General features: G+C 29.7%; 1 protein-coding gene and 1 non-coding gene across 2 annotated transcripts; both read right to left on the minus strand.

The window, feature by feature from the left end:
- Positions 1-2,332: 2,332 nt before the first annotated feature.
- LOC125841849 (AT-hook motif nuclear-localized protein 24-like) lies at positions 2,333-4,101 on the minus strand. The gene is made up of 2 exons (XM_049521030.1): positions 3,613-4,101; positions 2,333-3,433 (listed from the first exon to the last, which is right to left on the minus strand). Exons 1-2 carry the CDS (start codon positions 3,815-3,817, stop codon positions 2,748-2,750), a joined length of 891 nt encoding a protein of 296 aa, XP_049376987.1. The 5' UTR covers positions 3,818-4,101; the 3' UTR covers positions 2,333-2,747.
- LOC125843373 (U6 spliceosomal RNA) lies at positions 2,655-2,756 on the minus strand. Its single transcript, XR_007443974.1, has one exon. It is a non-coding gene; the product is annotated as a U6 spliceosomal RNA (small nuclear RNA).
- Positions 4,102-16,969: the final 12,868 nt, after the last annotated feature.

Consider the following 16,969-nt stretch of genomic DNA (forward strand, 5'->3'; position numbering starts at 1 on the left):
TGGTGGATAATACCTTAATCCCATGAAACACACAACTCATATTTGAATAAAAAGTGTTCAAAATAAAAGCAATGAAACATAGGCTTACATCCAATCATTTGCAGACCTAAATGAATGGACACAATTGGCAATCCCCATTTCCAGTTTCTATTTTTATTTATTTTTAAATATATATTTTTTGAGTAATTCCTATAGGACCCTCAAAAAAGCATAGCCACATTCAGAAAAAAAAAAAAGTAAGACTGAATTAACAAACAAGAAAAATAATTTAAAAGGGAAAAAATGGAGGAGGATGAGAAGGTTACAACTTAGAAGAACAAATCTATATTTTTATACAACTTTTTACACACTAAAGTATAAGATTACCTAAAAGGATAATTGCAGGTAACCGTAAAGTAAAACTAATAACAATATGAAAAATAAGACGATAGAGTTACTTATTATGTAATATTGTATAATACATGTTCCTTCTAAATAATTCGAATTTATTTCGTCTACTATTTTAATTAAATCACTACAAAGGTATGCGAGCTAGCTCTTTCTTATTTGTTTTGCTACCTTCATTATTATAACTAGGATGTGTGATACTTTATTACACCCCACATGTTCGATTGTATGAGTGCTACAAGCACAACAAAGGAGAAAAGGAGTGTGTGGTTTCTTTTTTTTTCGATTGAGTCAAATTCAGGATTTAAATTCTTAAAAGTTATGGATTACTGGGGGTGTGACTGATTCATATATATATCCACATTGAGAAAAAGCAAAAGCTGAAGAAGCCCTTGAGAGTTTGTCTGAGTAATGTCTATATTAATTTAATTTAGAGAGAGAAGAGGGATAGAATGGATAAGGCATTGAATATCTCAAGATGGTACATATATATTTAAAATATACAACAACACATGAGTATTGATAGCTACATGGGTTGTTGCACTAAAAGCAAGCAATGTAATGACTAGGGGAGTGTGTTGTGGGGAGCTATATCTATATGTATGCATCTATTGCTTTGGTGCAAAGAATCTCAGCTTTTTGCTTCACATTCAACTTTAAAATAACACAACAAATAATATGCACATATATATTTTATTTGATCTGATTGTATAAATATATATTTTTTACACCATCAATGTATAAAACTTAAACTTTTTCTCTTGCATGCTTCATTCCTGAATGTGTTTAACTTCTATATAGACATTGACTTACATAATCAAACGATCACTAAGATTTTCTTTTTTATGTCATTATTCATAAGATGAGAGGAATTGGTAACTTGAAAAATGTCATTATAGTGGCATCCCAAACTATAAATTTTAAACCCTCAATCTATCTTTGTATATACTACTCTTTCGATGCATATATATATATATATATATAAAGAGAATTATTGAAAACAACCTGAAATTGAACGTGAATTGTTAGTTTTATTTCCGAATTATTAATAGCCTTAAAAACACCCCTTTACTTGACTAACTGAACTTAAATACATTCTCGATCTTACAACATGAGTGAAACACACCCCTAAATTCTCGTCAAGTTTAGGGGTATTTTCAACACTTATTTCAGTTTTTTATTAAGAGTTTCATGCTCCTATGTTTGAATCCATTTGTTATGTCATGTGGCAGATGGAGGGTGTATCTAAGTTTAGTAAGTCAAATAGAGGTGTGTTTTTAAGACTATCAATAGTTTAAAAATAAAACTAACAATTTGTATTTAAACTAACAATTTGTATCAAGTTCAGAAGTGTTTTCGATAAGGCTAGACGTTATACTTTGCTTTTGCCTCGAAAAAGAACCATATTCTTCAGTAACTGATGCACGTGCATTCCACATGCAATTCATGTCTCCCCCTTCATAAAAACCCTAATTATTCTTCAACAAGATAGGCAGAAAAAAAACACTTGATTTTTTTTAAAAATTTTTTGGAAAAAAAATAGAAGAAAATATGTTGAAGAGTTTCACATCGGACATAATGTGACCCATACCTTCTCCTAATTTTGTCTGTCCATAGTTTGCTACCAACCCCTCATTAATGAACCAATACTTATAATTAATACTATTACAGCTCGGTGAACTAAGCTCCTCTTGTATGCGGAGTTTGAGGAAGAGCTAGACTCTAAAGAATATTATTATATGCGGTCTTATCCTGTATTTCTGGCAGAAGAATATTTAATACTACTACTATTATCAAGAAAAACATCGTTATTATTGCCATTATCACAATTATATTATCATGATTATGGAATAATGATGCTCTTTTCCAATCAAATGAATCTCATATATACAATCATGGGTTTTTCAAGAAAATCATGGAAAGAGAGTTGGGAGTTATGGGAATGCCAAGAATTTAATAAGATAGATATCACCAAGAAAACTGTGAATTTACAAAGTTAACTTCATTTGATGATCAAATTACATCCGCCACATCATTGATCATATCAAAATCAAACTCATTATCACAATCCAAAAAAAAAAAAAAAAAAAACTAACTGAAAATGCAAAACACTAAACTCAAAAAAATGTAAAGTAATTAAAACGAAATCAAAGAAACTTGAAAAACCCTTTTCCTAAAAATCATTGCTAAGTGTTCTTGATGAGAAAGAAAAGAGAAAAAAAGACCTCAAAAGAGTTAATTTATAAGCTAATAATTAAATCAAGAGAAAACAATTACCCTTTCTATATATGATGGATGTCATCCTTGCACGGGGTCATCTTGTCAATTTTCTCTGTATCGTTCCAATTTTATATCTTGCATTAGAATGGAGGTCTTCCGGTTGCCCAATAGGGTTCGGAAGGCAACTGAATGGAGTTTAGAAGATTAGGTGGCATCCCATGAAATAAAGATGGGTCCGCCATCATTTGTTGTTGTTGTTGTCCTCCTTGACCCCCGATGTTTCCAGGAGGAGATCCCAGTGATCCTCCTCCTGGAACGACTGGAAGAGGGTGATTTTGATCATCCTCTTCCAAAGGAAGCCTTTCATAAGCAGCATTACTAAACGACGCGGACATAATGACAACTGGTCCAGATGCCATAAGTGCACCTACAACACTACCACCAACAACTTGACCTTGTCCGCCTGCTAAATATATAGTCAACCCTGACGTTGTTGGTGGTGCTGGTGGTGGTAAAAACGATCCGGCTAAGGATAATATCTCAAATCTACCATGTAATGTTACAATTGCACCTGGTGAAGCTGGTTGTCTTAAATTAACATTAGTAACAATACCAGTTCCACTCATAATACAAACCCCTCTTTGTCTTCTCCTTGCAAAATTTGATATACTTTCCATAATATCACAACCATCAGCAATTTCCATAACATGAGTTCTAAGAGCATTTGCACTATCTCTAGTTATGATAATTGGTGGTTTAGGTTTGTTCTTGGATCCAGATGGTCTTCCTCTAGGTCTTCTACTCATCTCTCCTTCTCCTGAATTTCCTGTTCGTTTGAAGATATAATTAAGTAAATAAACGTGTGTACTAAATTCTCTTTACATAACATGAGTTTAAACTTTCATATGAGACATAATTAAGTAATATATATGAACTCTCTATAATAACTGTAAACAGGTTAAACTTTCAGATGAGACAGTCATACAATTCAAACACATGTTATACCTAATCCATCTTTCGATTCTCCACCGTTTGAATTTTCATTATTGTTGTTGTTGTTGTTGTTGTTGTCATCGCGATCTCTCTTCTGACCAGACATGTTGAGACCACTTGTCCCACTTTGTTCATCTTCTGAGTTTTGATGGAATTGATGTAAGTTGAAGTCTCTAGTGTGGAAAGGAGGAGGGAGTGAATGGTTCATTTGATCCATAGAGAGATGCTTTTAACTTCAATTCTACCTTGAGATGGAGATTAGGTTGAAGTTAAGGAAAAAAGTGGAAGCACAAGCAAACCTAAGCTAAAGGGGAATAAGGGTTTGTAAAGAATATAGATAGTGGGGGAAGAGAGAAGCTTAAAAAAAGGAATAAGGGGGAGTAGACTTTGGGTTGTTTGGTCTTATTTTTGTTTTTCTCTTTCTTGTTTTGTGGCTTTTTTTGAGGAAAGGGGCAAGTGTTGTTTATTGAATCAAGGTACTCATAGTCTTCAATATAAAGAAAGGGAATTTTAAGTGGGGTTTTGGGTGTCATCCACCAAGAATTCTCACTAATAATCTCATAAAAACTCTTCATCATCATACTATAATCATCTTCTTCTTGTATATCATGAGCTACCACAAGTGAATCTTGATTCTTGAAGATAGTTTTTTTTTTAGGACTTGTGGTGTTCGAGTTAATTTTCACGCAACTCGATTAATTTTACGAGATATTTGTCATTTCTCACCAGCAATAAGTACCATCTAACTCTAATGTCTAACAAGATTTAGATAGAAGACAAGAATCACTTAGTATTTTTGTCTCCGTTGAAAAAAAAAATCTTAAAAAAGGGTACTAAATTTGAGTTAGGGTTAGCAAAAAAAAACTTATATTAGCTAGAGAAATAGATTCAAATGGAGAAATATTAAGTTTTTTTTTTTTGGGCGGTGGATGGGTCCTCTGTATTTTCCTCTTACTTACTTCTCGTAGGTGTTTATAATAAAGTAATCAATGAGATTTTTTTTTCTAATATCATAAATAACATATGAAGAACCCATCATGCAATATTTCAACATTTTTTGTCATTTTGTTTGGGCATGTCTCAATCAATTAATTTCTCTTTCTTTTCCTTTGACCATAAAAAGGAGAAGAAAAGAAAAAAAAGAGATAAATTAAGGAAAGAAAATCTATTTCTTCTCTTCACACACTCAGATATATATACTCATATTTGATTGGTTAAGGTTTTCTTATTTTCCTTTTCGTTACCATATTATATTACTTTCATGTTCCACACAATATAGCACCACCACTAAAAGAAAAGTGGAATAATTCCTAAATTACTCGTAGGTAATAAATTATTTTAATAAATCTATTGTAAATATATAAAACTAGTAAATAATTTTATTTTTTTATTGTGACAAATTTATCTATAATTGAAATCATACATAAATCCCGTCCTAAATTCGTCACATAAAGTAGGTTCTTCGTAGCTATCGCTAACTAGTTTCTCATTTACTTTTATTTTTTATAATGAAACGTGATAATTAAAATGAACATAATCATATCAACATGAATTCACATGATGAAGAGAGTAAATAAGTGAGGCTAGTGAGGTGAAGATAAGAGAGAATGATGGTAAGAAGTAGAAAGAAGGAAAATAATAGGTGTTAAAATTAAATTGGATTGAAGAACGTGTGCAGTGAATATAGTCGCGCTTCGTGCTGTTATAAATTTATATAGATTATATCATATAGTATATATTTAAGATGGTAAATAATAGTGTGATGAGCTGGTAAAGTTTTCAATATTTTCAAGAACCACATGCACCATATCCTCTGCACCCCTTCTTATCTCTTTCTACCTCTTTTAATTTTTGTGTCCATAATGGGCTCCACAAATTTACTTATCTTAATAAAAAAAATGACACATGTCAACTCCCCCACATTCCATTCAATGGGTGTATTCTTTGACCTTAATTCTAAAACTCTTTGGTCCTAATTGGCTCTCAATTAGAACACCAGAATTTATGTTTTAATGTAATGAGTTTATATTAATTACATAAATGTAATTATTATGAATTTTTATTTATAATTGATGTTAATTTTTTTTCCATATTTTATCTGGCTCTTTTTGATTTGGTATTGCATTTATGAAAAAAAAAATTAAAATTTATAATTTAAAATAATCTTTAGATATTTGTATGACTGAAAATTATTTCAGTCATAAGACTGTCACATCAAATGAGACATCCGTCTTTAGGAATGGAGGATTCTTTTGTTAGGCCATCAGACCATGATGATCCATATGCATAAGTGTAATTCGAATTTAATATTAATAATTAGTGTTCTAAATTTAACTTTGAACTAAAAAATGGTCCAGTTTGGCAAACTCACAAAACTCCATTTCCCAAATCATATATTCATCTAGAGGTACGCCGGGGTAGAAGAGGTCGTTAGAAAATTTCACGGTATATATAAAATTAAGTTATTTTTTATGTATATATAATAAATATTGAACTCTCGACTATTTTTAGTTGTTACATTAGTTTTTTTTTTCCACTGATAAAATATTGTTATTTCATGGTTATATAAGAGCATCAACATAGTCTATGATCACTATCAAGTTGCATATATACTATATAATATAAATAATATAAAACCAGAAAGAGTCCACAATTATTTATTTCCAACATGCATACAGATGCTATATATAGTAAGAATAGAAAAAACAAACTCAAAGACATAATGCTAGCTGGCCCAACTATATATATACTGTATATTGTATATAAAATGTTTGGATCAATTGGTTAATAAATATAATCAATTACTTTGCATGTTAATTCCACTCATCTTTGCCAGCCTATTATGATTATGCTTTCACAATATATAATTCTAGGTTGATAATTATATTATAATTAAAACAAAGTGATGTTCAATGGTTTGTATATAAATAAATAAATTCAACATAAAGTATTAAAGTCAATTTGCCAACTAAAAAGGAACTTAATAATTCTTTTTGTTCCATACAAGAAACAGAAACTCTAATAGTTTATGTATAATCACCAATACTTAAAAAACTGAGCTCGTTTATTTATTAAAAACAAGATAATCAGATCGATAACCACCAAATTAACATACTCCTAGATAGACTATGTTAGAATAAAAAACTAAATGATAAATACGACTTATCACTTAAAAAAACAACACAAAACACTTATCAGTTATTCAAATTGACATTACTCAAACAACGATATATACACGCATCACATTTTAATCCGTACCAAAACTTTTTCACTAAATATCTTAATTATTATGTAATCTTTGTATTATAATTTTGTCACTATAATCAAGAATTTCCAACATAATTAGGTTAAATGATTGTTGGTGAATAGAGAGTATTATTATCAAGATTCAATCTATAGTAATAATACATTTCTTTCATTTCAATTCAAGTTAGTTTCAAAAGAATGACGTACATGCTTCTATATGAGTCTGTCTGAAGTCGATAAGATAATAAAATTTAAATCTTAAATTTGTTATATACGTAGATGGCATGATGGTGAAGATTTGACTGGTTAAAAATATATGAAAGAGCGTGCAACGCGAAGGTAGCGCTGACACAAAGCAGGCCACGAGCGTTCCTCTTTCTCTCCAATTGCCACTACCACTCTTTGATTGGCCTTGAAGACAACACTAACTGTTTTTTTTCCACTTTCCCTATTCATTTTACTTGGATTCTTTCTATACATCATATGGTCCCTACTCTTGTAAACGATCACTTCGTTTTAATTTGTTTATCTGATTTTAATTTAATATGAAGTTTAAAAAAATGATTAATCTTGTGGTCTTTATAAGTTAAAGATACTATTCGATCCATTTTAGTTTGTTTGTCTTGTTTTCTATTTTAGTCTGTTTAAAAAAAAGAATAAATTTGGGGCAAATTATTAATTTCATCCTCGAACTATTGACCGTCTTAAAAATAGGTCATTTACTTGACTAATTGAACTTAAATACACCCTCAATCTTGAAACATGAGTAAAATACACTCCTAAATTCTTGTCAAGTTTAGGAGTATTTTCAACACTTTTCTCGACCTTTTATTAATCATGCTCCTACAAGAGTTTGAGACCACTTGCTACGTCATGTGGCAGATCGGAGATGTATCTAAGTTTAGTTAATTAAGTTGAGGGGTGTTTTTCAGGTTGTCATGAATAATTCGGATATGAAACTAATAATTTGTCCAGGTTCGGAGATGTTTTCGATACTTCTCTCAAAATCATATGATTAAAGGGCAAATGTCCTTTAATTTTGTAGTTTTAAACATGTAACAAGGAAAGTTGAAATTTTAAAATAGACTAAAAATAAAAATAAGACAAATAAACTGAAACGAAGTAAATGACTTTTTTTCACTCTGTTTTTCACTCGCATGATCTCTTTTTGGGCGAAAAAACTGGGTAAAGATGCTCTTTGTCGGCTCATTCTCCTTGCCAGGCTAACACATATGAGTACTAAAAAATAGGGTAAATTTTGGTCCCCATCTTCACATCTTGTTGCTTATATTGATGAATGAATCTCATGTCAAACTTACATACTGTCATAAACCAAAGTTCCATCATCCAATGCTTCATATTTAAGAGAACCAATGACATGTCAATTGGATTCATTCATTACACACACCATATATCCCAAAGGGTAGAAATCTCACGTCTAGAATTAGAGAAATCAAGGATTGTATTGATGAAAATATTATTGAGTTACAACCTCCTTATATAGGAGAGAATTGTAGAGTCCTAAGTTAACTATACTTAGAGTCCTACTACAATACCTATTACTACTATATAATAATAATAATGCAAATATAAATAATCTAATCCTAGTTGTACTATAATCCTAATCATAATCTAATCCTAGTCGTAATATAATCCTAATTAATATAAGTAGTCTAATTCTAGTATGACTCTAATTCTACAACAGTGTTGTAAACTCGTCAGTCAGCTTCGTTGGACCTGTTCCTTTGACATGTTCCAATCATCAGCTTCCTTCTTCTTCAACACCAACATCCACAATCATTTAATATCTAAGTCGCATAGTCAGAAATTTGAATAAAGAAATTGAAAATATGAACGTGTTTCAACAAACATAATTCAATTGAACTCGATTCACGGTTAGATTTTAGACATTGTGATAATTTTGAGGTGAGAGTGAATTATTAAATCTATAATATTGATAGAACCTAATTAACTAGTTACTTCCTCTGTCTCAATTTATGTGGCATTTTTTCATTTTGGGAGAGTCAAACAGTTTAAGTTTGATCGGCAATTTACGCATGGAATCTTCAAATTTTTTGAAATGAAATTTACATATTTGCAAACTAAGTAAAAAGTACTAGAAGTCACAATAATTGACAATTCAAAATATTTAAAAGATGTATGAAAATTTACGATCAAAACTAAACTTGTTTGAATCTCGAAATTCGAAAAGTGCCACATAAATTGGGACGGATAGAGTATAATCTTTTGAACATTTGTAATCATTTTTTTGTATTTTATATTTGAGACGAAAACATATCTAGAAATGGCATAAATTTGACATTCTATGTTAGAGTTGTTGCCCTTATATATTGTATATTGTTTGGGTACACAAGTACAAGTACTATACACTATATAGCATATATATATCCACTAGACAAAAAATTCATGCACATGCAAATTTGAGGTCTTCAAGTAGATACAGATATTGATCTATCATCCATGTGTTATCGGAATATAATAAAGCAAATTAATACTTGCACAAATAATAACTTTATATATATATAAATTAAGTTGTATTCATAGACAATATATCGGTGAGGATCGCCACTTCGCCAGTACTAACGTCAAAATATAAAAAGTAAATGTAAGAAAAAATTAAGAGAATTCAATATAGAGTCAAGAGTGTGCATAATTTTAGTAGTTCTATTTTTAAACTTTCGGAATATCCATTTTTTTGGGNGGGGGGGGGGGGGGGGGGGGGGGGGGGGGAGAGTCCATGTGAAAGGCACCTAAATATTTGTGATTTGTGGTCTACTAATCTTTCCTCAAAACTTAGCTATGGGGTTTTGAGATTAACAAAAATATTCAGTCCGTTTCGTATTAATTGTCCATATTTTTTTCTGCACACTCCTTAAGTAAGTACAGTAAATAAGAATGATAATTTTACTAATTTAACTCTTAAGAATTTTTTTCAAACTTTACAAACTTGTTTATACTTTTATAAAAACAATTATAAGAATAAAATAAAATAAATAATAAGATGGACAACTAATATGAAACGATGATGAAATATTAATTATTTAAAATGAAGAAAGCGACAAAATTGAATGCATGTGACTGGTGGCCATCTGTTTGGTATCAATGCAATTATCACTTAGCTTAATTAACTAACCTTATCTGAAAATTATAAAATTATTGTCAGCGCTGTCACACTAGAAGATGCCATTTTTAATTAGCAATTAATGACTTCGATTAATGCTTCATTAATTAATTTCTATAAACGTGTTATGGGCATTTCATCAAATTTCACAATAGCTCTGAGATAGCCTACAATTTATCCATACATTTACAGTTGCATCCCTAAAATTAAATGAATCAATTTTTTGTTTTTTATTTTGATTAGTAATCCAGTATATTAAAATAATTTTTAATTATTTATTTTAGTAAATTAAAAAGAAATTTTATTTTTCATATCTTCTAGTAATTATTGGAGTGCTAATAATCAAATTTAATTAATACGAGTAATTTAGTAAAATAAATATTTAAAACATTTTAAGAAGAGAGGAAAGTCAATGTTGAATTAAAAGGAAAGGGATGAAATACTCTTTAAAAATATCATTTAATAACATTAATTATAATAGATATTTGATTAAATTAATACATATTATCCCTTCTTGAATGAATAATTAATGATTATATATCTTCATGGAGTGTAAGAGTGAAATTATTTTCCCTTTGCTATTTTAATCTAGCTATCATTAATTAGTTTATATATATCCAAATCCATTTTAGTTATCATTTTAGCAAAGTAATTTAAGTTCAAATTAATGTCCTTGTAATAAAAATGGTACAAATTATTATTTTTTCTCAACTCTGCTCATGTTTTATTTAGTAATCCATTCTAATTCTTTCTAGAAAAAAGTCTCACGACAATGATTATTCATTTTAGAGGAAATGTTCAATCTTTCCTCATGGAGTATTAATTTTATTTTAAACTTATCTTTTATTTATTTATTTATCGAGGTCCATAGAAGTCCTCACTGTTATCTTTCATTTCAAATATATTTTATGTTATTATCATGAATCTCCCAACGACCTAAATTGTTTAACCAAAATAACCAAGTCTAAATATTACTACTTAATTATGTATTATAATCTTTTAAAAGTTGAATTTTGTTTGTCACTATATTTTTCTCCTAGCTAGTATCATTATATTATATATATACTTATATTATATATATCGGGTCCTGTTTCCACTAGAAGTATATATTAACTTTCATATAGATTTTACGTGTCTAATAAGATAAAATTAATTAATTCATACAAAAAAAATAATCCAAGAAAGCAACTTATATACAATAAATAATATTATTAGTGCATGGTTGAGTCGATAATATACTTTAAATTAATATCAAGAATCTTTGCTCCTCTCTAAAGATTAATTTAAACTTAAAAAGTATATATCCACTCTAGATACTTGTCCACTGATCTATATATTATTCTTAAGACATATATTAATTAGTATCATTAAATCCTCAAATCTAAGCAAATAAAAATTTATAAGTAATTAACAAGATCCATGCGTTGTATTTTGTATTTAGTATAATGTCCCAATTTGAAGGATCCTTCTCCAAAGCTACCTTAATTTAACAATTTGAGGACAATTATTTATTGACACCATTAGATCACCTTTACCTGTTATAGCAGGTAATATGTATTATTTTCATAATTAAGAATTCGATATTTTAAAGGATCGTATCAATAAATACACTTTGAGTGAATTGAAGGTGTATTTTCTTTTATATACTGACGATGCATATAATTTAAGTTTTTTATTTATCAAAACCCAGAGAAGGGTAAAAGATTATGAAATAATTCTATTTGTAAATAATTATTTTTAAAAAATGTCTGGAATTTTTTTGCTAATATTGTTCGAAAAGAGAACCTTTCCTTAAGAAGTCAAGGCCTGTGGATCAGAAAGAGTTATCTGGCCCAATTACATTGAATAGTTGGGTTGGGCCTATTTGAATATGGGCTTGAATGGATACGAGTTGTAATCGAAATTGGGCTAAAGAAGAAGGGCCCTTTTCTACCTCCAAGCTTTTGTAATTACTAGCTAACGGAATATTACACAAATCTCATAGTGTTAAGAGCTAATTTCATCATATTCCTACTCTTTTCAAATTACAAAAATTCCTTAAACTTGGTGGAATCTGGATACATCCTAATACATCGCGTCCTGGAATCTGATACATCGCGTCTCGGTTTCGGATACATCATTCAACGTCCTAAACTCCTAATACATCGCGTACATTCCAATACATCGTGTAAAGTGATGTATCTGACCAATACATCGTATAAAGTGATGTATCTGAGAATATGAGAGAGTAGAGATTTTGGTAAATTTTTCAAATGGTAGAAAATTTAGAGTATATGATAAAACTAAGTTATGTATTTAGGTATTTTTTTCCCACTGTCGTTTTTTTTTTTTTTTTTTGCATTGATGGATTTATGTAATTAATTGTAATTTGACAAATTATAGTAACTAATAATAGTGTTATAAGTAGTTATCATTAGAATATCGTGTTACGTTATAATTTTAGGATAAGGTTTTCTTTATGTAGTTTATTGCTATATAAAAGTGATAATTTTATGTCAAATATACTTGTATATAGAATTATGATTTGCGATAATAATAATAATGAACATCATCAATAAAAGTTATGCATAATTTGAAATTAGTAAGTATCGATATCAGTCATGTTTCATGTTTGTTTTTCTATAAAAAATAATATATTTCTAAAAATTATAATCAAACACATTTTAACTTCAATCCAACTTTACCTAAGTTATTTTTTTAAAAAAAATATTCGATCGAAGAACTAATATGATTTGCAATAATAATAATAATGAACATCATCAATAAAGGATACGCATAATTTGAGATTAGTAAATATCAATATAAGTCATGTTTTATGTTTGCTTTTTTATAAAAAACAGTATAATTCTAAAAACCATGTCAAACACAATTTCATAATCCAAACTCCACTTAAATCATTTTTTAAAACATATTTGATGGAATAACTAATAACCATATAACGATTTTGTGTCCAATCAGTTAAATCTGCAATAATTACTTCGTCAAAAATGATGGGACAATTAGAAGAGAAGTCCACATGTGATTCCACTACAATAAAGAATCTCACAACTTCAATCAATCGAAAATAGACCATCCACAAATATCCTAATTTTTGGATAGTGGGATTGTGGTGGAATTTCTATTTTATATTCTTTTGATTTATCGTTCTCAATATATGTAAATATATTTGATTGAGCATGAAATTTAAGATATTTAATATAAATAAATTATGATTTAAGACTAATAAAAATATAACAATTAAAAATTATTATTTCATTGAATAAAATAAAAATACCGCATTTGTGGCTTATATTGTTTGTGAAGTTGTAATATAAAGCTAGAAACCTAGATTGTCCTATTTGGGAAACAGAAAATCGTATATTTGCAACGAGTATAATTATTGGGTACTAACTTTAATTTTAGGACCATATGTGATATGTCCACAAAGAAGGGCTTTACTTTGGCCCCAATATGTTTGAAGTAAATAGCCGCTTTTTTTTTTATAAAAAAATAAAATAATTCAGAAAATAGTTATTAATTATTGACTTGACAAACATCGTAATAAATAATAAATAATAAGGATAATATTACTATATTACCCTATGGATATATTAAATTTAATGTTTTGAAAAATGGATTAGATAGCAACAAGAAGGGTAAAATAGAAATAAAAGGATAAATTATCTCTTGATTTTTCAAACTGGACAATTATTTTTAGTATAGTGGACAAGTAAAGATGGACCAGAAAATATATTACTGTTGTTTTAGTTTTTAAATAATTACTTTATTTCAACTCGTTTTCCTTAAATTTTCTTCAAAATATTTATACTTTATACCTCGGATCAATTCCTTCTAAATATTCTAAAACTAAGTTTGCCTTAGTATATTTCCTTTACGTCTAATTCTTTTAATTTAGTAAATTATCCTAAACAAAGGTATCTCTATGGCAATTATGTTACTTATCATATATACTTCTAATCCTACATATTTAATTCCCATCATCTTAATTTTTATCACTTGCATGATCTTGAAATTAATTTTTTATTTTAGTTTGAGATAAAGAAGTTCCAACTCATTTTTCAAGATAATATGTCCTTTAATTTATTCTTATCCAAAAAGCCTAAATTAACCATTTAGTGGGAACCTATGTTCATTAAATTAAATAATCAAAGATTAGATTAACTAGTGCATATCAGATAAGCATGAATGAATTAACAAGAATCACTAAACTTTTTGATAATGGTGGTAATTTAATTACATGACTAGGAAATACCACTAAATGAATTGATTAATTGAGTGGCGTCACCTATTGCCATTAACTTATTATGGAATTCATCTATTTTGTACTTCCTATTTTTCATACTAGCTGTCAACATTATTATAAAGATTCATTTCAAAATATTTGTCAAATTACAAAGAAAAATACATTCATTAACTTTTTTTCCATTTTGCATTTATAATTAATTGTTTTTAAAAGTAAACAGTATTAACTACACTGAAAAAAATTAAGAATAAATTACTAGTAAAGAGAAAGATTATCAATTTATCATAAAGACATACATGCAAAGTGATAGAACTAGGATAATTAATCTATGAAGAATTTAAAAAAAATTGACGTCTGTTATAATTGTATATATATAATATAATTTTTTATTAAAAAAGAAACAATTCATGCACTCTGCAATGTGGAGGTGTTTGAAGAGTGAACAAAATAACATTATTTTCTTTATTTTATCATCAAGAAATCAACCACTAAAGTATGAATTTATTATAAACTATGACCTTAATTATAAGTAGATCAATGTTGTTACAATATGCATGCATTACGAAGGGGAACAAGTGGAGAACAAAGTTGCCATAGGCCAATAAGTCCATAAGCATAATAAATCAATAATATATTCAGTATAATTTCATAAGTGAAATTTGAGATTAGTATATAATGAAAATGTTTTCGACACTCTCAACTTAAGAAAAAAATAATTCAAAACATTCATAACAAATATTATTTAAAAAAAGTCTCTTAAACAGTAATCATTAACAAAATAATAAACAAAGAAATTAATGTTTTATTATTCTAGCTCTTTGAGTAGCTCTTTTTTTCCCAAGAAAACTTTTGTAGTGCATATTTGTGTTTTTAATGTTGGAAAGCAGACCAATAATGACTAAGAATAACCTTATTTATATTTTCACAACTATTTTAAAATTACTTTATGAAACTTTTTATTTTTTATTTTTTTGGCATTTAGCTTGACTATTTGATGTGATGTTCTTGATAGAGCAACGTATATAGATTTTCAATAATTTAGCTACAAAATATATAGATGCAATTTTCGTTTGATATATATTATGAAATGCATCTTTCTCATTTATCTGAGCTACGCATCATTGATTTATTGTCACGATTCAACCCATCGGGCCGTGCGGACACCTACGTACTAACACCAAAGTAAGAGAACCCTCATATCCCAATAGTCAAGACATATGGAAAATTAGGAAAACAGACGAATAAAAGAAAAACATGTAATATCTTTATAAAACAAGAACTTTAAAACGACTTCGAGTTAAGACTTGTAAAGTAATTAACACCCCAGGGATCTAGTCTAAACAGGTACAAGAGCTACTAAGAGTACAAGCAGGACATAATAATGAAAAGACACAGCTCCCACCATGCGGAAGGAAAAATAGAGGCTGCTAGAGAATTTCTTCTTCTTCACCTAATGAAACATCGCCGATCCTGCTTCCAGACTATGCCCAAAGGCTTTTGCAATAAAGCCACTCGCTTCTCCACCTTTACCCTCCCCCGAATACCTCAGAATCACATTAGCACTCTTACTACTAACTCCCGACTCAGTCAACCTACTCACTAGGTTCTTGACCATAGTCTAACCATTCTAACTCATAGAAGAGTCCACCATTACAACTACCAACATTCCCCTGAACGACTAACCACACACGACGTACCCTTGCCTTCTCTTCATCTTACCCAGTCCTTGCCACATGGCACCTTTTATCAAGGCTTCCCAACTACTGACCACGAAGTCTTTTCTTCCATGGTAAGATCTACCTAAGTATTTTTATCACGTACAATACCTCCACTTCTCACCCTTGCAACACGCCGACAACCTTTTCTCTCAACATTACAACCCTGAACCCTTGGCCCTTCTACATACCGTATCACCTTCCGATTTAGGCTTGCCCTTCCCGGTTCATTCATCAACAAGATACATAACAAGTTAAATCAACATAGTAGAGCAAATAGATATAGGTTATCATAACTTTTTAACCCTTCAGGAGCAATACAATATCAATATCATTTACGAATAACGTTCAATTTCACAGTTCTCAATTTACACAGTTATATTCAGTCAATGGTCCTCTCATGGAACCCACACCCAAACTGTTAGTGTACTGATACGTGGTATTCGTTCCAAGTTAGTGTGTCGGATCGTGACACCAGTTCCAATATTTATGTCGGTACGTGGCAACCGATCCAGTTGTTTATGCCGGTATGTGGCAACCGATCCCAATTAGTGTGTCGGAATGCAACACCCGATCTATTCAACAAACCGCATGCACAATCACAAGTATATTCTCATAGTCATACAATCAAGTCATGATTCATGGCATTCAATCATTCAACTATCCTCATTTACGATTTGTGTGATCAATAATGCAACATTCGCATACATACATACATCATAATGAAGCAAGGACAAACATATATCACACAACATGAAATCACAACCATCACCTACCTCTAGTTCATCGTCTAAGGCTTCTTCCAACCATTAAGTCATCTTTTACTCGGTGCATGAAGGCCTACGCATAATTCCTATAATTGATTAACATTATACTACGCAGTGAGCACATATTTATAACTACTCAATTAATAAACCTAGCCTATCTGGGCGCCAAGCTGCTGCACGGAATTATAGCTTCAATTCGGATTTCCGGGCAATAAGGCGGTGAATTTGGCCAAGAATCTGCAAGTCATCGATCTCC

The sequence above is a fragment of the Solanum stenotomum genome, chromosome 10 (genome assembly GCF_019186545.1).
Source record: "Solanum stenotomum isolate F172 chromosome 10, ASM1918654v1, whole genome shotgun sequence".
NCBI lineage: Eukaryota > Viridiplantae > Streptophyta > Magnoliopsida > Solanales > Solanaceae > Solanum > Solanum stenotomum.

Excerpts from the sequence above, each read along its gene's own strand:
- LOC125841849 (XM_049521030.1), bottom strand. The coding sequence starts at position 3,817 with ATGGATCAAATGAACCATTCACTCCCTCCTCCTTTCCACACTAGAGAC. Across the intron at positions 3,434-3,612 it reads AGAATCGAAAGATGGATTAG|GAAATTCAGGAGAAGGAGAG; the intron begins GTATAACATGTG and ends TCAAACGAACAG.